This window comes from Papaver somniferum, chromosome 6, assembly GCF_003573695.1.
Source record: "Papaver somniferum cultivar HN1 chromosome 6, ASM357369v1, whole genome shotgun sequence".
In the NCBI taxonomy this organism is placed as follows: Eukaryota; Viridiplantae; Streptophyta; class Magnoliopsida; order Ranunculales; family Papaveraceae; genus Papaver; species Papaver somniferum.
Window position 1 is genome coordinate 31043567 of NC_039363.1, and position 24865 is coordinate 31068431.

Consider the following 24865-nt stretch of genomic DNA (forward strand, 5'->3'; position numbering starts at 1 on the left):
AGGATACTGAGGAGAGATTCAGAGAGGCTTTATAGGTATTCATGAATGGCTTGTAGTCGTTGCTTTGTAATGCCTTCCAATATATGTGTATAATTTGATTGCAATCTTTAGGCTGGACTGGCACAGATAGAGTAGAGTTTGAGACATTGTAAATGTTGCAGTCATTGAGGGTGGGATTTGAGTTGCAGGGGGAAATTCCTTGTACTCCTGATATTTATATGACTTTATGAAGGGGGGGGTTTCCAGCTTCCATATTTGCAGCGTTAGTGATTTGATCTCTGTTAGAGATTTGATGTCGAATGTTTTTCATGGAAAGGGAAATTCCATCTTCCAAACTTGTGTAGTTAGTGATTTGTTTCTCTATTACTCCATTTCCTGAGATTGCGATTTGAGTAATTTGTGTGATGTGTGTGACGATCTTCATCTTGTCTCATGTGTTTTGAGGGTATTGTGATTGATGCAATTACAACAACACGGATGCGAGTGATTTGAGATAGCCATTCGAAATCAGGTGATGAAAAAATCTTAACATTTGGTGAATTTCCGGCGAAACCTCCGGTGGAAAGAGACCGTTAGAAGAGCCGTTGAAGGAAGAAAACAAAAAGTAACGGCTAGGAATGACCGTCGAAGGGAGAGATCGGGTGAGAGTTTGGGGAAAGGAGAGAGGAGAGAGGGGAGAGCTCATTTTTCTTCTTATCATAGTTTCGTCTACCTCTGATTTGAATCACACATTTTTTGTCACTTCTAATCACTAAAATCTCAATACCCAAGTTTTTTTTCACTTCATCTTCTTCCTCTCAAAAATTCCAACTCTCTCACATAAATTTGATTTCTCTACTAATTTAACACTAATAATTTAATTTTTAATCAATCTCTAAAATTCTTAATTAATCAAATCTAATCATAATCATTAATACTAATTATTTTAGGATAGTTATGCCATTATCAAAAAGAATGGATAAGGGGTGATGTTTTTTTTTTTAATCTAGTGATCCTATTTTGGCATACTCAATAAAAATCCAGTATGTCTCAAAACAGATATCCTTAGCTTTTGCATGACCCATTGCTCTGTGTCCTGATTTAATACATTTTAGCATTTTCCTTGGGGCCCAATAAATACGATTCCACTTTTATTTATCGTGGCGTAATGTTAAATTTTAGCGTTTCATGGTGCCAAAAACCCGCACGCAACTAGGATCAGTATGGCCATCCAAGTATCATTTTTGGGTCAACTATGATACCGTACGTTACAATGAAAGGTGAACAGCTACACAGAAATCAGAACAGTTGACACACGGTACTCATTTGGAGTCGACTGTTTTTTCATTTATCAGAGAGAAAGAGAGAGTAGGGAGAACGTCTTCCTCAGGATGACATCACTCTCTACGTTACATATATAAAGTAAATTCCAGGACCTTTCTTTTTCACTTCTCATTCAGATTTGCTTCTTCTTCTTCTTCATCTCTCATCAGAATCTGAGCCGGCAGTACTAAGAATATATTCTTATTGGACGGATTGATCCGATCGAGCTTATTATTTTGAGTTGTTTTTCGATCACTCAATTTCATTATTAATTCATAACCATGATTTGTTTGGATTCTGATTTCTAAGAGATTTTATTCTTGGAATAAAAACACAAATTTGATTACTCTCTGATGGGTTTTTGATTGTCCGACTTATTATTAACGAATCAAATTCGGATCAGATCGCTTTTTTTTCCTTCTAAATTCTGGGCAGAGGAAGAAGGTAGCAGAAGGTAGCAGGTGCGATTCAGTTACCGTTAACTTAGTTTAATTTGGAAATTACCTAGTGAACGTTAATTCAATTCTTAGCTTTGAAGATTGGAAGAGTTTCGATTAATTTTTCGTTTTAATTGGCAAACGAATCAAATTTATACTTAATTCTGCAAAAATTTGGGAGAAGATTTATTTGTAGACAAGTTATTGATATACTAATTTCGTGCTGTTTAGATTCAGTTTGGTATATTTTGAGTGCTGAATCTTAGATTTTTTTTTTTAATTTGGGATTAGATTCTGATAGATCAGATAGTTTCTAATTGCAGGGGACTTACAATATCAGACAAATTTGGACGATTCAATCTTTGACTTGTTGTTAGATTTTGCAAATGGTTGATTGCCGGAGTTTGATTGAATTCTGCAAAGCTTTTGAGCAACATAGGAACATGGCAAATCCTTCAGGGTTTTGGGATCATCGGATTAACCACAATCAATCTCGTAGTAAGAAGAATAGTAACTCTTTAAACCCGCTATCCCACACTTTTTGTGACCACTCGCCATTCGCTGCAATTGATATCATTCTACTTGTAATGGTCCTTGGTGCACTTGGGGTTCTAACGGTACCATACTTCAAGCTAATTTTTCGTGAGGTTTCAGAGCTTCTACCGGCAGCTTATGTTCTCATTGGGGATGTTATATATAATGCACCTGTTGCTTATGCAGTCGGATTAGTTGTGACATTTGTTACAGTGATCGTGTTGTGGGAAATAGTTCATCATAAATCTAGAAAATGTGGGAATCCTTTCTGCAAGGGTCTGCGTAAGGCGGTAGAGTTTGACATCCAGCTTGAATCGGAAGAATGTGTTAAATACTTGCCACCAGTGCCCGAAGACATATATGGGATTCAACCTTTGGAACTTGGGCAAGACCATAAGGAATTGGAAGCAGAGCTGAAAAAGATGGCCCCACTCAATGGGCGGACTGTTCTTATCTTTCGAGCTCCTTGTGGATGTCCTGCTGGTAGAATGGAGGTTTGGGGCCCTAAGAAACTTCGAAGGATTAAGAAGTAGTATAAGATGCTTTAAATTTCTTATCATGTTCTTTCATATTAATAAAACTGTGAAGTATGAAGTATCAGTTGGTTCACTGACTACTTGTTCCCCACTTTTAGAATAAGTGAAATGCAGTATTGCTTCTGTGGTGGTCGCATTTGTTGGGGAATATTGTATCTTTGCTACCTCATATGATGTACAAGGACCAAAAATATATTATCATAGATTTTAGTTCCATATTTGGTCAGTTATCATGAAATGTTGAATTTTACATTTACTTCCAGTATTAGAATGACAAAAAGTTTCTCTCTTTTTCAGCTTAAAGTTGGTTTTGGTTTTTTTCTACTTTTAAGCTGTTTTTCTTCATTAGAGATATATTTGTTGCTGATCTTATTTCTGCAATACCCTTTATCTTCTTTGATGCAGAACAGAGGTAGCATGTGTTTCCATAGAACGAATTTAAGGAAATATATGGCAGACTTTGTTATCTTTTGACGGAGTTTTGGCGCATGGTTTGTTTCTTATACTTTAACTATTTGCTCTTATTCTCAAGGATCTATTTGCTGTCTTACCGAACTCGTAAAATCTCTAATTATGTTATGGAACAATATCAGCACGTCATTGGGATAGAAGAGAAATCTATTAACTGGTTTTATAATCCTTGGTGGAACTTTTTGATATGGGTAATAATCTAATGTGGGTTATAATATAGGGATACACGGAGCTTGTTGTATTTACGATAGCAGTTAACAAGGTTTAAAGATAGTTCAGATTCCTAGTGTATTAAATATTGGAGGAATGTAGAAATATGGGTGTGGATACACGAAACTTACGATTCTCCTGCTACTTGAGCAGCATTGTGGACCACAATCTCTCAATGATTAAGAAAAGGGAGAGGGTGAACTCCTTGTTATGTGGGAACTTTCCTATTCCGACACAAGATTGATAAAGTAAAAATCTATTTCTTTAATACGGCTTTAAGGGTCCTAAGGGGTTTTGATACTATACAACATTACAATGGCTTATTCATTTATGAGATTTTGCATTAAACACTTAGACATAATTGGTTTGAGTACGAAAACCACTTTTTATTGCCTTTTTCTAGTACTTGCTACATCTTACCTCTGGTGTTACTAGTGATGGGCAAGTTATTACTCTTAAACAGATAGTCGAAAGCAAACAGATATCTCTGGGGCTACTGCTGTTGATCTCTTTTTTTGTCTCGTTGTGTACATTTAGGGAGAAAGATACTGCTTTGAACCAGAAATCTTAGGGCATTTCCTAAGTGAAAAGTAGGTTAATTTAGGAGCTCTATAGGTAAATGATATTACTATTTTGGTGCTTCCTTCGGAATTTGCTACTGCAAAATCTGGGGTCGCAAGTTAGGTGTTAGGATAGGGTAAGTGTCATCGCAGACGCAGGCTATGGGTGACTCTGATTTTCTGCATAAATGCCCTAAACCAATTAATCGTCGCTTGTGTGCGTCATTTTAATTAAAATGTTAGGCGTGAAACTGCAAGGGGGCGCAGTAGGTTTCTTCTCGTGGTATCAGAGTGTCAGGCTATTAGTTTAACTTTTCTTGTTGTGCTAGACTAGATAAAGGTATGTTGAAGATATAAACTTCCCTTTGGCCTTCCGAGGATATTTTTTAATTGCCATTAACAAGATTGCAATACAGGAGTTGATTTGTAATAGTTAGGATTCCCTTATGCATTGAGAGTAAGAAAATCATAATTAGGAATTTCCATTTGACTGCACCCTAAAAACTCAAGTCCGTTCTGTTCAATATACTGAGATGTCATTCGTGGATGGGTAGGCTGATTCTGCTCAATATTCTGTTTCAATTCATCTGTTTAGCAATACTTTTAATTTTCTTATTATGTTTAGGGATACTTATTACTTAATTACAAGGGAAATTTAGCTTTTGATGCCAAAATATCAGGTGCTTTTTTATTTTGCTCTTAACTATAAATGTGTATATGGTGGTTTCCTGCTTGATACTTTCTCTAATATTGATTAGTTTATGATATTTCTAGCTGCCAGATGCATACAATTTTTTGATCACTTGATTTTGAAAACTGCTGATCCTAAATGAATTGAAATTTCATGCCTTCACAACATACCTGCAAACTAAATTTCTGTGACTAATGAGCAATTTTTTTCCCCTCACTACTATATAACTGCACTTGCTTGGCTTTTTTTGAGGCTCTTTACCTACATGATGCTGATTGAAATATGTCCATCCATAAACTTACTGAAGCTTATGATAATCTAGTAAACTCTTATTCAAGTTAAATATCAAATTGTAACACATTATTGTTATGACTGATGCTAGACCTCATCATGCTTTGTTTATATGTTATATTAGCACTCAGCTTTATCAGTCTCTTTCTGGTCCACTCTTATGTGAGATCTGTTCTCTCCATAGCCTTCCGAGATCCAAAGTTACAGTGTATCTTTTAATTTCATATATCAGTTTTCTTTGCAGTATCTCAGTTCCAGCTGAATCCATTCAAGTCGAATTGTTTGCAGTTCGACACAGCACCGGTTTTTCCTTGGGTATTTAAGTCTAGTGCCTCTGCTACAGAAGGAAAAAATATATCTGTTTTCTTCTCATTATCCAAGCAAATTGAAATTTTCCTGTCGTCGCTTTGGTCTTGGAAATTGTCATCCTTGTTCCTTCTCTCAGAAATGGATGTCCCGGTTTTGCCGGTTTTCCCGTCAGCTGTAGTGCTTATAGATAAGTCACTGGTTCTACCTTTGATAGGGAACAACATACTCTCCAGGTCACTTTCAATTGGTGAAGAGAACATTTTTGTTTCAGTTATTTTTTCACCCCATGTTGGTTCAGTCTGCTCGAGCCTGAATTCTCTAGTTTCCTTCTGCGTTAAGGGTGCAGTTTGTTGGTAAGGTCTCAATCCCATCCCAACATTTTGCATATCTTGGTCCGCATGAGATCCCTCGCACGTTGTCAGGCAGCTGTCCAGTGAACCATCTGTAGGCTGTGTTGTTTGTCCTTGAGCATGGCAGAGGGCAGGTGGATTTTTCAGCAATGAAACTGTAGCATTTATGCAATCGGTGGACACTTCTGTGATTAGCTCGGTTAGTTGAACTTGATCTGCATCAAGTCTAGTCGAACTGAGTGTCTGTCCTCCAAGTGTCTGTTGGGCTTTCTCCAGTACGGACTGTAGGTACTTCCCCTGGGCCTCTATCCGCAGCTGCAAATGTCGTTGCACCTGGTTCGGTTGAGAATATTCAGTTCATAAATCAGGTATTACCTTTTCGATATGTTAAGCAATCAATCCTATTGAGTGGAAATACGCTCAAGTGTGATCCTTGTCTGGCTCTGAATACTGCGTACTTTTATTGTGCCAATTGATTTCGAGTCTATTTAATCATAATGTGTAATCTAAATCATTACTCAACAGGTTAACAAGAATTAGCTTTTATTATGTATATCAGAAGAGGTTCCAAGTTCCAACTTATTTACATTGAGTCAGCAACAGTTCAAAAATTTCTACTATTTGTCTTACATGACGAACATAAGCTACTTTGCCCGTTGGTTATCTTATTTTGCATGGAAGAAGTCAAGTTTCTTAAAATGGAATTTGCAGCAGTTAGTGAAAGGGAGTTTTGCATCGTGGGTGATAAATTCCAGAACTATTGTTAGTTGGTATTATGGTTGAAAATTAGAATGTTATGTCATGTATTTTGTTTCTGGTGTCAATAAATGTGAAATTATATCGTTTCGAGTTTCTTCGTTTCTATAAATCTTTCTTTTTGTGTTAATTTAGCTATTTCTGATTGTATCGCAATGTTTCAGAATGAATGTCTGGATTTCTATGTAACCGCATTCTATTTGTTGATCTGGATTAAAAATAAAACAACATCTTGAACTATCTCCTAAATAAGTGCTTTTATTTTTGGAATTCTTAAAATTGATGAGATTTTACTGTTGTTTTGACTTATTCCATAGTATATGAATTACATTCCACATTTTCATCTTATTACCTCAAGCTGATCATGAAGCCTTCTTTGGACTTCGATCTGCATCTGTATTGCCTCATTTATCTGCAAGCTGCTGGTGTATGTCCATGCTATTTGTTAGTCTAAGCTTTCTATATAGCGAAATGAATACGCAAAACCTGATAAAACTAATGAAAAGAACGTTATAATTGTTTTATGATATTACTTGTTTGTTTGACCCCCAAGGTTTGTATGGCTCATTAGTGCTCCACTTACTTCAGACATCCTGTCTTCTGGTTCCCTGCTTGTACAACCTAACATATCCAACAAGGTAAACTTTATATTACTCGAATTTCTTCCATTTATTCATTGCTGCAATAGAACTTTGTATATCAGGCTTTTCCTCTTACCAATCTTGTTGATTCCGTTACTAATCTGTCCTTGTAGATTCTTACCGAGCCTGTACTTCTGTTACCAAAAGATGGAATTTTAGTTTCTGTGGCATATAATCGTGAAAATAGGTGAGATTTTGTGAGGAAGCTTGAAATGCACCTGAAGATGACTCTTTAAGTGATACAAGGTAAGTCCTGGAACCCCCATTAGCTTCATTATTGTCTTGGGAGTAGCTTCTGCAGTATTGATGTAATCGATTGTTAGCTAAATCTTTGCTGTGTCAGTTTTTCTTGTAGCTTTCTAGTTTTCGTACTGCAGTATTGGTATCATATATTATCATGGACATGAAGGTCGTAAAATAAATATATACTCACTATCGGCACCTCCAAGCTGATTGACTGCTTCTATGAAGCGTTGGTGTAGTTCAGGTGTCCACTTAAGTCTAGGCTTAGCATCAGTCGAGAGTACTAGTCCTGCATCCGCAATGCCATTCTCCTCTTGCATGAACAAATGATGAGGATGGTGCTGATGATGGTGATACATTTTCCTGGGTAAAATATAAATGTTAAAAACAAGAAACACTAAGAAGTTACATGTCTTGGCTGTGAGGATTTTGAGTCTTACCTCTTCTTCCGTTTTCTTCTTCTCTTTATAGTTTTTGCGTAGGTCTGAACTGAGTTCGCTTACTGTTCGGGAGTAAAATCACTGAGAAGCTTAAAATGTTTTCTACTGCCTATACGCTTTGCTGCTTCTCATGTTTGACCACTTCTGACAAAATGAAGGCTGTCATAGTATGTCATTATAAACCAAAAAAAAAAAGAGCTGGTAGGCAGAGAATCTAGGACAGAACTGGAGGAGAAAAACCCAACCCAATACGATCTTCATAGCGACTCAAAAAGAGATATTGTCCTTCCTATTTAGGGTATCTAAATGTAGGACCCCTCATGCAACTCCACTCCCATCCTCAGACAACACACTCTTATTTAGATTCTTCATATGCAACTTTCCCGGAACACCTCACACCTTGCAATGGGCACCAAGAATTGATACCAAAAAAGCACTTGTATTCTTCTTTCAACTTGGTCCCTCTGGCCAAAAGCAAGAATCTTATTCCTTTTAGAGGATAGAATTTTTCTCACCTGGAGCAGGAATCTATGATATCTTATGTTTTCAGGAGAATTCTCTCTCTTTCTGGGTTAGTTTTACTTGTTTCAAATCAGGGTCCAGGGACTGCCATTTGCACCTCATAAGGTGGGTTTCACTTCTTATTTCAGAATATCCTAGTGTAAAATCATATTTCCCACCTTTGATTCACTAATCGATTGGAGTCAAGTAACAATGCTATTTCTGCAGCTATGTATCGAAAAAATGTAGTAGGTGAGGTACCGCAGTTGTTTTTTCCTCTTTCAATTCAAAAGCAGGGCCTACTAATATAGTTTTATTAAGAGTTGGAAGCTTGGATAGTGTTTTGCTTCCAGTGTAGGGGGAAGTTGCAGTCAGAAAGTCGCTCAATCGTACTTGTGTGATTAAAAAGAAACCTTCTAAATTTGTTGTGGAGTCCTAGTTACAGCTTGCTATATTAGTAGGCAAACATGTCAGGCTGAGGTTTAGTTTCTTAGCTTCTTGTACAGAATAATGTTATGATCAACTAGGGACAGTAAACCCGTGTTTGTGATTTTATTAAGACCTGTTGATACTTTATGTAATGGTGAGTCAGAGGGAAGGATGTAGAAGTAGATTCTGTTGACTGAAACTTTAATGAGCAAGGGAGCTCAGAGAGATATAAAGCTTAGTAAACATCATGTAGAGTAGAGATGCTTTGTCCTTGATGTCTATTTTTTTAAAGGAAAAGGAATAGAACAAGGAAATGTAATTCTCTTTCTTTTTTGGGTCTACTTTAGTAGTTTGGTTGAGTACATATTCAGCCCAAGAAAAACAGTATCAAAAGAAGAGGAGCAGAGTGGTCCGAATCGCTTTACATGAATTTCCTGAATAGTATGATTAGAGATTTGGAGTAGTAAAGCTCACAAACCATGGGTTGCTAAGGGATAAAAGGACATATGCTACTTGATTACTTTCATACTTACACTGCGGAGATCCAAAGAGAGTGAAATTCTTGATGCCTTCAGTCTGAAAGACTTTAATTTTTGCCAAACACACACATGATTTTAGCTGCTGTTCTATTTGTGTGGTAGATAGTGAATTCCCCGTTGTCTATTCTTTGTAACATATGTTGCAGTCTCATAGGATAGTTTTTTAGTTTTTTGCATGTCCTTGAAAATGAAATACTATCCTTGGATAAAATAAAGAACAGGGGACTTTTCAAGAATTCTGATTATGAAAAAGGGAGGTCGAGCAAAGATGTGGGAAGCAAGAATTCTATGAATACCAACAGTGTTAAGACTAGGTATAGCCAAGACCTCCAGTCGAGTCCACGATCATTAGCAGTGAGAATTCCATCACCAGCAGTAATACAGTGGGCCCAGTGATACCTAATCCTTACCAAAAACAAGACCAGTAATTTTTCTTCTTCTTGATTATCAGTAATGTGGTCCAGGGAGTGAGCTCGGTGTTGCCGAGGAAAGATAGTTGATGATGCCACATAGTATCCAGTTAACCTTTTCAGATTTATTGTACATAGTAAAGATAAAATTACAGAAAATTAGGCCAATATATAGAAGAGTTGGAAGTTGATGGGACTTTAAAAGTTTATCATCTTCTTCTATCAATCAGATTCTTGTAGAGAAGTACTGTAACTGAGCAAAAAAAGAAAGAAAGTAGAGAAGTACTGTAGAATGTTTTTAACTCTGACAAAGGTATCTCTAACCCAAGCTTTAGATAATATGACCAATAGGCCTTTCAAAAAATGAAAGGTCTTCCGAAACAGCAAATATTAAAACATAAAATTCTGTTTGAGCTGGATGTTTTGAGAAAATCAAATGATTCTGATATGTGATAGAAGGATATTTTTGTTCTGTTTTTGGTGGAGTATCAAATGGTGTTGAATGGTGGGGGCATTCTTAAGCGAAGTCCTAAAAAGAATGATGGCGCCACTAGCTAGTTCTTTCTCACGTGGATTAGAATCAATAATGGTAAGAGGGGATTTCGATTTTATCGATCGGCAGCTACCCTATTAAATTGCATTACTTTGAGATGTTGCCTGATTATATAGCACCCAACATAGGACCTGATTTCCTTGGTTGCAGTCCAAACATTGAATTAGCCGTCTAAATTTTTGAAGATACGGTTAGTAACTTTAGAGTGAGGATTATCTACTCAGCGTTCGCACACGGTAAAGTTAGTTCATAAATAATCAATATCAAGTTGGCCATGTAACTATTAACTAACAAGAGACGTGGGTGGAGGATGTAGTGCAGCATGCATATCCTTTCCGCAGTCCCCATCAGTTGCTTGGCAGTGGGCGTAAACTCTCTACTTTAAAGGACTGGCAGTAAAGCAGAATCATGGATTGTGTTGCAGACTTGCAGATTTTATACTCCATATATAAATCATAGTGGGCAAACCTAATTCTCCACTGCCACTCGGACCCAACACTGGAAGGGTTTTAAAAAAAATAAAAACGCATTGCACACAAACTTCCCTACAAACCCAATATTTAACTGTTTTTTCTTATATAGGTCTTGTTTGGTAAAATTTATGATTGTCGATCTCACAAAATTTTAAAAAGACCAGAATCAACAATTCCTGGGTGAAAATGACAGTTAGATTTTGATACCGTTTAAATGGATAAAAATGTAAAAATAGCCAGGATGTAAACAGTTTCATCCTACCCATTTTCAAATATTTTTTCTTATTTCTAATTTACATCATGATGCATCCAGTTTCATCCTTGCTAATTTTAAGTTTAAGTCAGGATGAATCCAGTTTCATCGTTGCTATTTTTTTTTGTCCATTTCACCCAAACTGTTTTTTACTCATCCATTTGAATCGTGTTTTAAAAATATTTGGACAAATGACCCATTTTCCGTATCTATTTATGATTATAGATAATCATAAATTGATAAATGATTTTGACATAGTCATTTTTAAAATAAATTTTCTCAAACACTTTTTTTCAATTGATTATCTTAGAATGATGGTCTCAAAAAGGAGAGGAAAGAACTATGATCTAGGATTTCTTTTTTAGTCCTATGTTGTTTTTTTGTCTCTCTCTTGATAGTTTAGAGAAAATAAGAAGAAAAAAAAATTTAATTTGAGTTTGTTAGAAAAATAATTGATTATAATAAATTTTCAAAACAACTTTTTTCTATTTATGGAAATAATAAATTTTTTCAATTATGATTAAAATAATCAATTATTTTAATGGTTACCAAACACATATAGAATCCATTATAATCTGCATAATGACGGGTTGATAATCAATTAAAATAATGGTTACCAAACAACGCCTATAATTCAAAAGATTATTTGGAAAGTATGTACGTTTAAGAATTGTCGGGATTTTCTACGAGTCCCCGAGCAAGTCTAGTGAGGAGAATTTGCGAGGGTTTTTGATACAACTCCGTTGGCTTTACTTGTGAGAACATAATCCCAGACTTTAAAATAAGAGTACAAAGGTAAAATGTACAAATACAGTGGATTGATACACCCGAAGCTTCTGGTATAAAAAAGAACAGCAGAGTAGTAAGACATTTTACTCGAAGAACATTTTTCTGACATGTTAACCACCACCAGCCGACCGTGAACGTACAAGAAAAGCCCTCATGAACATGGCCGTTAAGGCTAAGTCCTGTGGACTAGATTGAGCTGCTAGATTGGCCAAAAAGTGTTGCAAATCAAAAAAATAAGTGTGGGAAAAAAGTTAACACCTGTACCTGCTACTTCTCTCTTCTAACATTTGCTCGCAGTTCAACTAACAACTAGTTTAAAAAGCTGAACCGTTCAGCGCTGAGAGAAAATTTTCTGATCTAACGGCTGAGATTTAAAGCGCTGAACCAAACATCGCTTAGCGTTGAGCCGTTCAGTGCTAGATGGTGGTCCCGCTGACGTGGTCTTCTAATCTAGCTGCTAGATTAGCCGTCCCATAAGACTTAGAAGATTGCCCTAGCTGACGTGGATTGCCAATCTAACAGCTAGATATCTATCCCATAGGACTTGGCTTAAACAACAGTGAAGTAATAAACTGACAGTAAAACTGTTTTCGTAAAACTTAGTTAGATCTATCTCATATATGAACCGGGAGCTAAATCCTAAGAGATGAGTATTTTTCCTTTTGTTATTATTCTTTTATACTTTTTTCTTTTTTTCTGTAATGAAATTTCAAAACTGGTATTCCATGGTTGTATTACATCCATTTTATCGTCATGCCGACACTAAACATTGAATTACATGTAATTCTAATGCTTGACACTGTGACTGCGTGTAATTGGCAGTGTCTTGCATTGCTGCTGCCAAACGGACCCTAAATCGGTTGTTCATACTAGTATGCTGCGTCCAGAATAATCACATACATCATAACAAAAGCAATCATGAAGTTAAAATCACCTCTATCCTTTTTCTTTTTGGATGAAAAGTTGGATGATGTTAATCCTATTATTCATTTCTATCCGGTTTAGCCCAAACCAGAAAAGAGAGATAGTGATCTTTATCCGTACTTATTACCTATATGTTTGGCTATAACAAGCTGTCCAAAAATGGGCACCAAGAATTTCCGTAGCAAACGAACCCTGCAGGTAGGTTTTGTCCTGTTGACCACACAAACACGACAAGCATATTGATGGAAAATGTTTAAAAAAACGGAGAATTCAATTCCATTTGGAATATTAAAAAGGAAACAAAATAAAGAAGAGCAGCATTTCAAGCATTAAAGAAGCCAATTCTTAATTAGAAGAGGTTTTTGGATGTTGTAAGACAACGAGCATCGTGGGTATCCAGATGTTATTATAGATAGATGTGTTGATTCTTTCTTATTAATTTAAGACCATTAAAAATGGGTTCTTCCTCTTAATCTCCATTCTCAACAAATTCCATTTATTATGCTTCATGATGTTATTAGTTCCCATTGATTAGCTTATGGGTATGCAGATTATTAGGAGCATCTCATCGGTGGGTGCTGAAAATATGATGTCCTTTCGTAATCTATATGATCGCTCCTGGTTTGTAGGATCTAATCACGGGAGATGGAACTTTTCTATCGCCCGTCTAACATCCCGTGTGGTATCAAATAATAAGTCTTTTTTAGAACGGTTGGAGATCTTAAACAAATTTTTCTAGTTACTAATTCATTTAATCTCCAAACATAAATTTTTCCTTGTGGAATGACCGGAGTCGTTGACGGTATCTCATCTTTGAGGTGGTGTTCAAAACATTTAGTATGTAGCAACAAGGCTTTTACTTTCTAATAAAGTAGCCAGGCCTTTTGCTACGAATATCAACCGAACACATGTATTTTATGCACAGGAAGAGGCTTCAATTCGGCTTTATATGTCTGCACAGCGTAAGGTAAAAGCTTTTCATTAGCAATTCATGAGGAGACATATAAACAAGGTTGAAGGCTTGTGTTACCTCGACTCCAGTCACCCCTAAAAGCACAAAATAGCCTTTATTATGTATTCAATTTTGATTCCATAAGCAAATGTGTCCTCAAGCCTGGTGTATAGTTTTTTTTTAAAGGCCAAGCCCTTCCCACATATAAATCGTAGTTTCATCACTGTATAAGAACAATAGATGTTGCTGATGTTTTCTCGTAATGAATTAAGAAAGCATATTGATTTCTTAAACTCATCACACAACTTCACAACACTATCAATATTTTTTTGTTATAACTAGTTCTAATGCATCTTCATATCCCAACTCAAATATTAGTTAACTTAGTGAATCATTTGTTAGAGCATTGCTCGGCTGAACCCACATGTCTTGGTATGCCAATTACGTTGTCAAATTTAGATACCAAAATTGATGCTTATTACTTGTTAAAGTCAGACTTAGGTTATAGAGGTTAGGATGGAATATTTCAAGTTATCCCTGAAGACTCGAGTACGGAGAATAAAAGCTTACACAAAGACGCCATCCGTCGTAAGTGTTTGAAAGATTTGATTTTTATTCGTTGGTTATCACCCTTTCTATTCATTCATTTATTTGTGAAGAAACAAAGTATCAAATAAAGTTATGAATTTAGTATGAGAGACTTGATCGTTAAATATGATCAAAATGTCGAAGGAATGAATTGCAAGATAAGTGCTTTGCTAACTCACTGTATGGTTTTCAAACTTAGGCTTTCCTAATCTTAAAAAAACTCATGGACAGACAACATAGGAAGTTTAGTCCTCACTATCGAAGTTTCGAAAAATAAAACGATGTAACTTTCGGAATTTGCACCACTTCCAAAAGTCAAGACTTTGTACTTTCAAAAGTGGATGCGTCAAATAAAGAACATTGCTTGCTGCCAATTGAACTTTCAAAAATAAAAAGATGTAATTTTCAGAATTTGCACAACTTCCAAAAGCTGAAACTCTGAACTTTCAATAGCGGATGATCCAAATAAAGAACATTGCGTTTTGTCGTACTTTCAAAAGTGAAGCCCATTAACTTTTGGAGGTGAGGCAGTGGACGTGTTTTAGTGCTCTCTGCCATACTTTCGGAACCTACGCTCTTTAGCTTTCGGAAGTTATCCAACGACTATATTTGCTCACTGCCAAGATTCCAGAAATGCACTACCTAATATTCAAAAATATAGAACTTTCAGATTCAAAAGGAAAACATTTTAAAAACCTCCAAGGACGGATTTCATAGCTTATTTCTTTAAGTTTGTGATTCAATGAAACCTTTGTCACTCGGGGCTAGAAGTTCGAATAAGTTATACTTAGTCATTCATATCTATGCTAGCAACATAAAATATATTGTTCTTGACTTTTTTAAGTATGTTAAATACAAAGCAATCTTTGCTTGATTCCTAAGCTAATAAGCCTTGGTTGAAAACATAAATAGGGACTCTCTGTAAGCATTACAACTTGTCCAACCCACGAGTATATTGTAATTAAGTAGTATAGAGGCGGAGCCTATTACGCTTCGAAACTTAGGGGTCAAGGTGCGACTTGAAGTATTCTTATGGATCAAGAATCCTGGAAGTGTCTCTGCTGAATGATAGTAATGATGCTTAACAGACCACCAAGATTAACAATGGAGTATCTCTACCGTAATAATCTTCTGAAGGAGTTATAATTTTAAGTTTACATATCAACGTTATGATAAGATGAATAATCTCAGAGCATAATATCCGTGGATCATGTTCTTGTCTCTTTCTTAGGAGTCAGATAGGCAGTGAGAATTCATTGCATAGAGCATAAGAATTGTTGATACCTATGTCGAGTCATTATATTTTGGACTCACTTTAAGTGATGTGGTAGCACCAAGTCAACTGACTCATGTGAGGTGCTAATAAGACTACTAAGTTCCCAAAAGATATTTTGGTCATAGAAACCTTTTTAAGTGACAGGGTATAACAACTTATATAATCAAGGACACATCTCCCAGGACCATATCTCAAAATTTTATGAGATATCTTTTTCAGTGTTAATTGATATAATCGAGCAGTTTTGTCTTTTCCTTCATTGAAATTTTAACAGAAGTTAATCATACAAACTCCAGCTTGTAGTTCTTATCCAAGGAAAATATGAGAACCAACCAAGGGATTATTGCATAATATAATTCCTCCCTCTAAGCGGGGGGTTAGGCGGTTTTTCAAGAATAGATAAGTTCTTTAGAGAACCTTTATTTGTGTGACGTCTTTCCAAGAGATCAAGAATGAAATCAGAGGATTTACCTAAGGACTTTATATGTCTCTTCACGTCCTGTAATTTTTTCCTTAGTACTTTGACAGAGCCCTGAATATCGAGTATGATTTTATTCATTTCTCGTGGAAGATCTGAAAAAACGTGGGTACAACAACCACACCCAAATTTTTCGTTCGACAACCTGTATGGACTAAGCCTTAATAATATTCAGAGAGTTTACAACTTAATGATACTCAATCAAGCAACAATATTAATTTGCTTTATCACTTTCTCTATACAATCAGTGTTAAACATAAACGAGTCTGTAAACCTGATTATAACGTGAGAGTACTTGGACGATCTAAAAAATTTATATCTAAGTTCAATCAAGTCTTATCCAACAAACAACGAAGGATTTATCAACTATGATTTACATAACGCACAACCTTTGATATTTCAATTATATAAATAAAAATATAATGCGGAAAAGAAATAACACAGACAACAGAAATTTTGTTAACGAGGAAACCGCAAATGCAGAAAAAATCCGGGACCTAGTCCAGACTTGAATACCACACTTTATTAAGCCCCTACATACTCTAGCCTACTACATATTAACTTCGGTCTGGAATGTAGTTGATGCCGAACCTAGGCTCACACCGATTCATGTTCAGTCGCGCTCCTTACGCCTCTTGAATCCTAGCAGGACTCTGTGCACTTGACTCCCCTAGCTGACATACTTTACAGCCTAGAAGTTGCTTCAACTTAAAGAAGAAGACTTATAAACCAATATGTCTCCAACAGATAAGTCTATTCTGATTTCCGTTTAGATCAAAGATCAACGTGAAATAGGAAATCGATTGCAATAAGCATAAATCTCATCAAACCTTAAAATCCGGTACTTATGACTCCCTATGAGCAGTCTAGATTATTATTCACCTCGCAATAACTTAACTAATAGATAAAAGAATTTATTGTGGAATCACAAAGTCTGAGACGAAGAACTTTGTTATTTTTTTTTTATATATTACCTATCAGAGATAAACTCGAGATAACTCAGAAAAGAGGTTAACTCAAAACGATAGAAGAGTAATATCAGGATACACGAACCATCAAAGATAAAATAGTAGAACCTGGCTTCACGAATCCCAAGCAAAATCTTTAATTCGTAAACCTAATTATATTTCACAGAAAAATATGGAAACCTAGGTTAAGAGATAATCGACTCTAGTTTGCAATTAGGACACACGAAAGTGTCGGGATTAGTTTTACCAGATGCAAGAGCTTATCTTTATATAGACTTTCAAGATTAGAGGTTGCTTCCGATTTAAGCTGAGATAGCTTTGTAATCAAGCAAAAAACATTCGTTGTTAGATGAAATTGTGACTTGAGACTCAAGCTAAGAAAGCTTAGAAAATAAGCAATCATATCTACCGTTAGATGGTTTAGCTTGACTTTCACACGTATGAAATATACAATCTAGATAAGGATGAACCGTACCTAACGTGTACAATGAGTAGGCTCAATAATGGTTAACCTAAGTTAACCATATGAACGTAATAAGCTTTTCATCATTTACATAAAACACTTTAAATTCAACTTGAAATCAACCAAAACTTAATTGGCGATCAAATATATATCTAACATGTGTTTTAGAGAGTTACTCAAATTCGATATCTCATAGAAATTTTTTCGAATGCATCTGAATATATTCGACTGGGTAAGTACGCATACTGGTTATGTCAGTTTGTGAGTTGTAATGCTAAGGTATAGATACTAAGTATGTGTACCCTCACGAAAGTACGTGTACTAGGAACGCATACTGAAGTTTCGGACCCAAACTAGTTTCGCCAGTACGTGTACTAGGTATGTATATTATCCTGTATCCAGAAGTCAGTATTTCTGTAGAACTCTCGATAATCGATTCGATACATCCTGGGAAGACGACAATGGTAATCTCACACATACCACTTGTTTCAAGTAATTCTCAAATGATTACTTAATCAATACGAAACATCCCAAGTTAATATTTGATGATTGTCTCACACAGATCATATAAAATGTTCAAGGTTATTTTCACATAATTGAAATAAGTAATGATAATCTCACACATATCATTGTTCAAGGATATTTTCAATTGATCATCTTGAACAATATATTTTTCGAATGACATATAGCTTAACTCATATTTCGAGAAATATATTTGGAATAAACACAACTCGAAATTTTTATTGTGGAATAATTTAAAGTTTACTTAGTCATACGACTTAGTCTCATTTTAATAGATTAAATATAATATATCTGAGTGAATAGATGGTTCAGTCCACATACCTTTTGTCAACGAAGTTCTCCAGAGTTCTTCAGTTGATCTCCAATCCAAAGTCTTCAGTTGATCTTCTTCTTCAACTAGTCAACGCGGTGAAGTCCGATGCTCAACTACACACTTCTATCCTAAACCGAGACATGACTACGTAGTATATTAAATATCAAGATTTAGTTTTAATCAACTAAATTTGATAATAAGCTTGAGATAGAAACACTTGCGAGTTCGACCGAGCAATGCTCTAACAATATCCCGCTTTGTCAATTTTAGTGATAAAACTATTAATACATATAGATTACAAAAATAAAACTTTGTAGCTACTGATCCATCAGGCTGGATTTCCTTGGTTCTTCAACTTCTTCAATTTTTCGTAACTTCAAGTTCTTTAGCGATTCTGAAGGTGTTCAACTCAGCATCATTGTTGTTGAAAACAAATACTATGAATCATTGTCATACATCACATAGTATTATTATCTTTATCAAAGTCCAAATGTATCATAACTTCGAAATAATACTACGGTGATATGTTTTCTCCCCCTTAGTCAATACTTCCATCTTTTGCATAATAGGTAAAACCTATAGATGTGAATCCACTCCCCCTTACATAATGATCCGTAAATCATATGTATGTAGTGTGAACTACTAAATAATTCTCCCCTTTTTGTCAATATAAATTGGAAAATGTAAGAAAATTATGGGTTTAGAATGAATTCTCAAAAGATAATTCATGACTAACGAAGCACATAAACTTTTCTTTAGATGATATCACATGTATAGTCGAAACTTAGTGTCTTCATGAAGGAGTTTATTAAGATACATGTTAACCCCTACATATTCCACAACCGCTCTCCTCACAAAAATATAGCAATTAAGCACAAGAGAATAACATGAGCGACCTTACTTTTACGAGAAAAGAACTCTCACCCATTTGATGTCATTCCCAAGAGAATAACATGAGCGACCTTACTTTTACGAGAAAAGAAGGATTTCTTTGAACATTAACAAATCGAGTAGATTTCTATCCCAGAATCAGCGAGTAAATCAATCCATAAGATCGATTTAAACGGTATAACTCAACATAAGATATTCTTACGGAGTAAATGCAGTACTTTCACATAAATTGGACCAAGGAGTGATCAATATTGCGGAATATCTCAAAAAGTTCATTCTAGTTTTTATCAATACATGCATAAAGACATAATAGATTAACTTTTGAGCATATATGAAATATGAGCTCGATTCACGAAAACGTAAACACAAATATAATTCATAAGACATTTGCAATATATAAAAATAACTAATAATGATTAAAATATTGCAAGTTCATCTTCCAAATACTTAGAATTTAAATAAATAAATCTAAAAACATGCAAGATGATAATCGTTGGAAATAGCTTGTGGACTCACAAAATATGCCATACCAAGCCCTAGTTATCCTTCTCGAAAACAAGAATAAATTCTCATGAGAAGTTTCATAGATATTAAGATTCTTGAAAAACTCTTTATCATCCCCGAACTCACTGTTAACAATGGGCATTGGAACATATGGTTCATGAATAAAAAAGTGAACTCTTTCAAACCTTTTTAATTGTTGTCTGACCAGCGCCTTCTATATCTCCAAAGATATTTGTAGAATGGCTCTAAGTCCCTGCATCTCCATCCTGGTCTTTTTTATTTCTTCGAGAACATTAGAAAACCTATGATGGTTTGAGCTGTTTTCCCTAGGTTTCTTCATGTTCTTCCTTTTCCTTTTGTGATATTAATCATAAGGATAAGATATCTCTTTTTCCTTTGTGGTTGATAAGAAATCAATTGCCATCGTAAGAAGGAATTTTGCTTGGAGTTTCAATGATTCGCTAGAATATGGGTTTGTGTCTAACACAAATACATACTGCTCAACAAGCAACCTTCTTATAAAAGCGTTCCAAAGAGGTGTGAAGAGGAAGGTATCAACATGCAGGGTTACAGAACATACACGTAATGAAACAACAAACAAACCTAGAAGGAAGCCTTCTTTGTTTGTATAGGGTACAATATTTTTCCATGACTTGAAAGTAATTCTAGTAATAATATTCAAGACGGAAACAAAGATAGTTTAACCCTAAAGCCCGGTTGTGCATAGTTCTAGTCTCTTTTACGGGTACATGAGACAAAATGCATTTTTAACGCAGTCATGCTATGTTGGGTTGAGCGGAAAATAGATCACCACTATATTCATGCACACAGATTCAACATCCTTCTTTGCAGATCGAACAGACATAAATCTTTTCTTTCTTTGGGTTTTAACCTTATCCTTTGAAATCAACTTAATAGAAAAAGAGTTAAATTTACTTACCTCAGATGAATTGAACTTTTGAACAAGTTTAAGCTTGTTTTGCAGACGACTAGCCCTCCGTTACAGTTTGTTGACATATCTTAACTTACGTTTGTACTTAATTGTAAAATAAGGATATGTCGGGTTGGAGGTTGATTCAGGAACCATAACGGTACAAGCATCCATGCAAAGTTGAGATCCTAAAACATCATAACTGGGGTTTTCATTAGTAAACGAAAAATCCATCACATCCTCCAAAGCTTTTGATGAAGTAACATCAAGAAAATTCCCAAGATTGATATGAGTATTGCTACAATTATTATATTGATATTTTCTCCCAAGAGTGCTACGCTTGATTTATCTTCTTCTGCATAATCATAATTATCAGAAGTTTCATCAAGAGTTACAGCAAGACGTTTGTTTCCAGATTATTTCTATGATTTGGGCACTCATTCGCAAAGTGGCCGAACCCTTTACACTTGAAGCACCGTGGAATATCCTCATCATCAGTATCGTTTGAATCCCTGTTTTTAGGAGGAATACAATTGTGTGACTTAACCGATGATTTAAGTTTATCTCCAATGAACCATTTACTTATCTTCAAAAGAAGATCTCTAATGAACCTTTTACTTTTCTTCACCTGATGAATCAGTTTCACTTAGATCGTTCACAGAGTTGCCAACACTTCTACTTTTATCAAGTAGTTCAGTGTTATTTTGTGATTTGAATGATATATCCTTTCCATCCTTGGATTTGCATTCATGATCAAAGATTTTTAATTTTACAACAAGAGTATTACTGGATCAATTATTTCCTTCAATGGTGGCATGTTTCTTAGACTCGTATCTAGCTGGTAGCGATCGAAGAATTTTCATCACAATATCTTTTTCAGGAATAGTCTTACCCAACGCATAAGATGCATTAAATATTTCAGACACTTTGTGATTAAACTCATCAAACGATTCTTCATCAACCATACGAAGGTTTTCCCAGTCAGAATTTAAGTTTTGAAACCTAAATTCTTTCTCGGAGGTATTCCCTTCATATACGGTTGTTAATATATCCCAAGCATCTTTAGAATTAGTGCACTTAGTCACATGGTGCTGAAGATCTGGGGTTATGGAATGAATAATAGCGTTCAAACCGTCAGAATTATGCTTTGCAACACTAATCTCGATTTCACTATAATCCACTATGTCTTTCTCAACAGTTGCACCGTTAACTACAACTGTTGGAGGATTATAACCATTTACAACACAGACCCAAGTTTGGAAGTCACAAGCTTGTAAAAAGGCACGCGTAGCAATTTTCCACCATAAGTAATTCGAGCCATCGAAGTCTGGCGGTACATTTATAGAGATAACACTTGTGTTCATAGAATCAGATTGCTTCAAATACAAACTTATGAGGTCTTAGCATGTTTGCCTGCTCTGATACCAATTGAAAACCGTAGGTACAACAACCACGCCCAACTTTTTCGTTCGGAAACCTGTATGGACTAAGCGTTAACAATTTTCCGAGAATTACAACTTAATGATACTCAATCAAGGAATAATATTAAATTATTTTATCTCTTTCTCTACACAATCAGTGGTTAAACAGAAACAAGTCTATAAACCTGATTATAATGTGAGAGTACTTGGGCGATCTCAAAAATCAATACGCAAGTTCAATCAAGTCTTATCCAACAAACAAGGAAGAATTTATCAACTATGATTGATATAACGGACAACCTGTGATATTTCAATTATATAAATAAAAATATAATGCAGAAAAGAAATAACACAGACACCAGAAATTTTGTTAACGAGGAAACTGCAAATGCATAAAAACCTCGGGACCTAGTCCAGACTTGAACATCACACTGTATTAAGCCGCTACAGACTCTGTCCTACTATCAATTAACTTCGTCCTAGAATGTAGTTGAGCCCGAACCCAGTCTCACACCTATTCAGGTACAATCACGCTCCTTATGCCTCTTGAATCCCAGCAGGACTCTACGCACTTGATTCCTCTAGCTGACTCCCTTTACAGCCTAGAAATTGCTTCAACCTAAAGAAGAAGACTTATAAACCAATTTTTCTCCCACATATAAGTCTATTCTGATTTCCGTTTAGATCAAAAATCAAGGTGAAATAGGAAATTGGTTGCAATAAGCATAAATCTCAGCAAACCTTAAAATATTATACTTATGACTCCTGAAGAACAACCTAGATTATTATTCACCTCACAATAACTTAACTAATAGATAAAAGAAGTTATTTTGGAATCACAAAGTCTGAGACGAAGAACTTTGTGATTTCTTTATATTTTACCTATCGGAGATAAACTCGAGATAACTCAGGAATGAGGTAAACTCAAAATGATAGAAGAGTAAGATCAGGATACACGAACTATCAAAGATAAAATAGTCGGACCTGGCTTCACTAATCCCAAGCGAATTCTTTAGGTCGTAAACCTAATTATGTTTCACGGAAAAATATGAAAACCAGGTTAAGAGAGAATTGACTCTAGTTTGCAACCAGGACACACGAAAGTGTCGGGATTAGTTTTCCCAGATGCAAGAGCTTCTCTTTATATATACTTTCAAGACCAGAGGTTGCTTATGATTTAAGCTAAGATAGGTTTGTAATCAAGAAAACAACATTCACCGTTAAATGAAATTCTCACTTAAGATTCAAGCTAAGATATCTTAGAAAATAAGCAATCATATCCACCGTTAGATGGTTTAGCTTGACTTTCATACAAATGAAATATACAATCTTAGATAAGGATGAACCGTATATAAACGTGTACAATAAGTAGGCTCAATAACGATTAACCAAATTTAGCCATATGAACGTATTAAACTTTTAGTCATTTAAATAAAACACTTTAAACTCAACTTGATAATCAACCAAAAATTAATCAGCGATCAAATATATATCTAACATGTGTTTTAGAGAGTTATTAAAATGATCGATATCTTATAGAAAATTTTTCGAATGCATCTGCATATATTCGACTGGGTAAGTACGCATACTGGGTATGGGTACTACATCCAGTTCGTGAGTTGTAATGCTAGGGTATGCATACTAGGTATGTGTACCCTCACGACAGTTACATTTCAGGAACTCTTGTATGCACACTGAGTACGCATACTCCCCCGTGTTCACGAGCACACACGTTTTGGTATGCATTCTGAGTATGTGTATCAAGGTGTCTTTAGCTGAACATAAACTGACTAGTACGTGTACTAAGTACTCATACTAAAGTTATGTACCTTCCATAGTATCGCTGCTACGTGTACTTAGTACGCATACTTCAGCTCCGGACCCATCACAGTTACGCCTGTACGTGTACTAGGTACGCATACTGAATTTCCGGACCCCAACTAGTTTCTCCAATACGTGTACTAGGTACGCATATTTTTCTGTATCCAGAAGTCAGTATTTCTGCAGAACTCTCGATAATCAATTTGAAACATCATGGGAAGACGACAATGATAATGTCACACATACCATTTGTTCCAAGTAATTCTCAAATGATTACTTAATCAATACGAAACATCCCAAGTTAATATTAGATGATTGTCTCACACAGGTCATATAAAATGTTCAATGTTATTTTCACATGATTGAAATGAATCAAATTGAAACATTCCTAAGTAATGATAAGCTCACACATATCATCTTTCAAGGTTATTTTCAATTGATCATCTTGAACAATAAATTGTTCGAATGACATATAACTTAACTCATATTTCGAGAAATATATTTGGAATAAACACAACTTAAAATTTTTGTTGTGCAATAATTTAAAGTCTACTTGGTCATACGACTTAGTCTCATTTTAGTATATATAATAAAATATATCTGTGTTAATAGATGGTTCAGTCTTCATATACCTTTTGTTGACGAAGTTCCCCAATCCAAAGTCTTCAGTTGATCTTCTTCTTCAAATAGTGAAAGCGGTGAAGTATGATGCCCAACTACACACTTTTATCCTAAACCGAGACATGACTACACAGTAGACTAGAAATCAAGATAGAGTTTTGATCTATTAAATTTGAAAATAAGCTTGAGATAGAAACACTTGCGAGTTCGACCAAGCAATGCCCTATCAAGATATGTCTCTTTTGATTTTCGATCTTTCTTCCTCTTGCAAGGATGTAGAGTACGTGAACACGGTTTTCTAATAACATATTAATCATCTTGATGGCCCCATTCTTTATACAAGGAGCACTAAGATATAGGTTTTGTACCATGCGGATAAATTGGTAGTCCTTCAAACTGGAAAAAAGGAATTCGGCCAATGGATGTGTTTTAAAAAGTCATGCTGAATGTTCTTATGAGATTTTCTCAATTTGA

General features: G+C 35.3%; 2 protein-coding genes across 5 annotated transcripts; one reads left to right on the plus strand and one right to left on the minus strand.

Moving 5' to 3' along the window:
- Positions 1-1371: 1371 nt before the first annotated feature.
- LOC113287246 (uncharacterized protein At5g19025-like) lies at positions 1372-3105 on the plus strand. Of its 2 annotated transcripts, none has more exons than XM_026535929.1 (2): positions 1372-1763; positions 2050-3105. In XM_026535929.1, exon 2 carries the CDS (start codon positions 2126-2128, stop codon positions 2804-2806), a length of 681 nt encoding a protein of 226 aa, XP_026391714.1. In that variant the 5' UTR covers positions 1372-1763; positions 2050-2125; the 3' UTR covers positions 2807-3105. The 2 variants fall into 2 exon arrangements, with proteins under 2 accessions (XP_026391714.1, XP_026391713.1); XM_026535928.1 differs by having other exon boundaries at positions 1380-1763; positions 2063-3105.
- Positions 3106-5049: 1944 nt separating this feature from the next.
- LOC113287247 (myb-related protein 2-like) lies at positions 5050-7927 on the minus strand. 3 transcript variants are annotated; one of them, XM_026535932.1, is made up of 7 exons: positions 7772-7927; positions 7522-7694; positions 7307-7383; positions 7165-7222; positions 6981-7068; positions 6800-6866; positions 5050-6024 (listed from the first exon to the last, which is right to left on the minus strand). In XM_026535932.1, the coding sequence occupies exons 2-7, from the start codon at positions 7688-7690 to the stop codon at positions 5281-5283; spliced, it is 1203 nt and encodes a 400-aa protein (XP_026391717.1). In that variant the 5' UTR covers positions 7691-7694; positions 7772-7927; the 3' UTR covers positions 5050-5280. The 3 variants fall into 3 exon arrangements, with proteins under 3 accessions (XP_026391717.1, XP_026391715.1, XP_026391716.1); XM_026535930.1 differs by having other exon boundaries at positions 6800-6869; XM_026535931.1 differs by lacking the exon at positions 7772-7927 and having other exon boundaries at positions 6800-6869; positions 7522-7753.
- Between the last annotated feature and the right edge of the window lie 16938 nt (positions 7928-24865).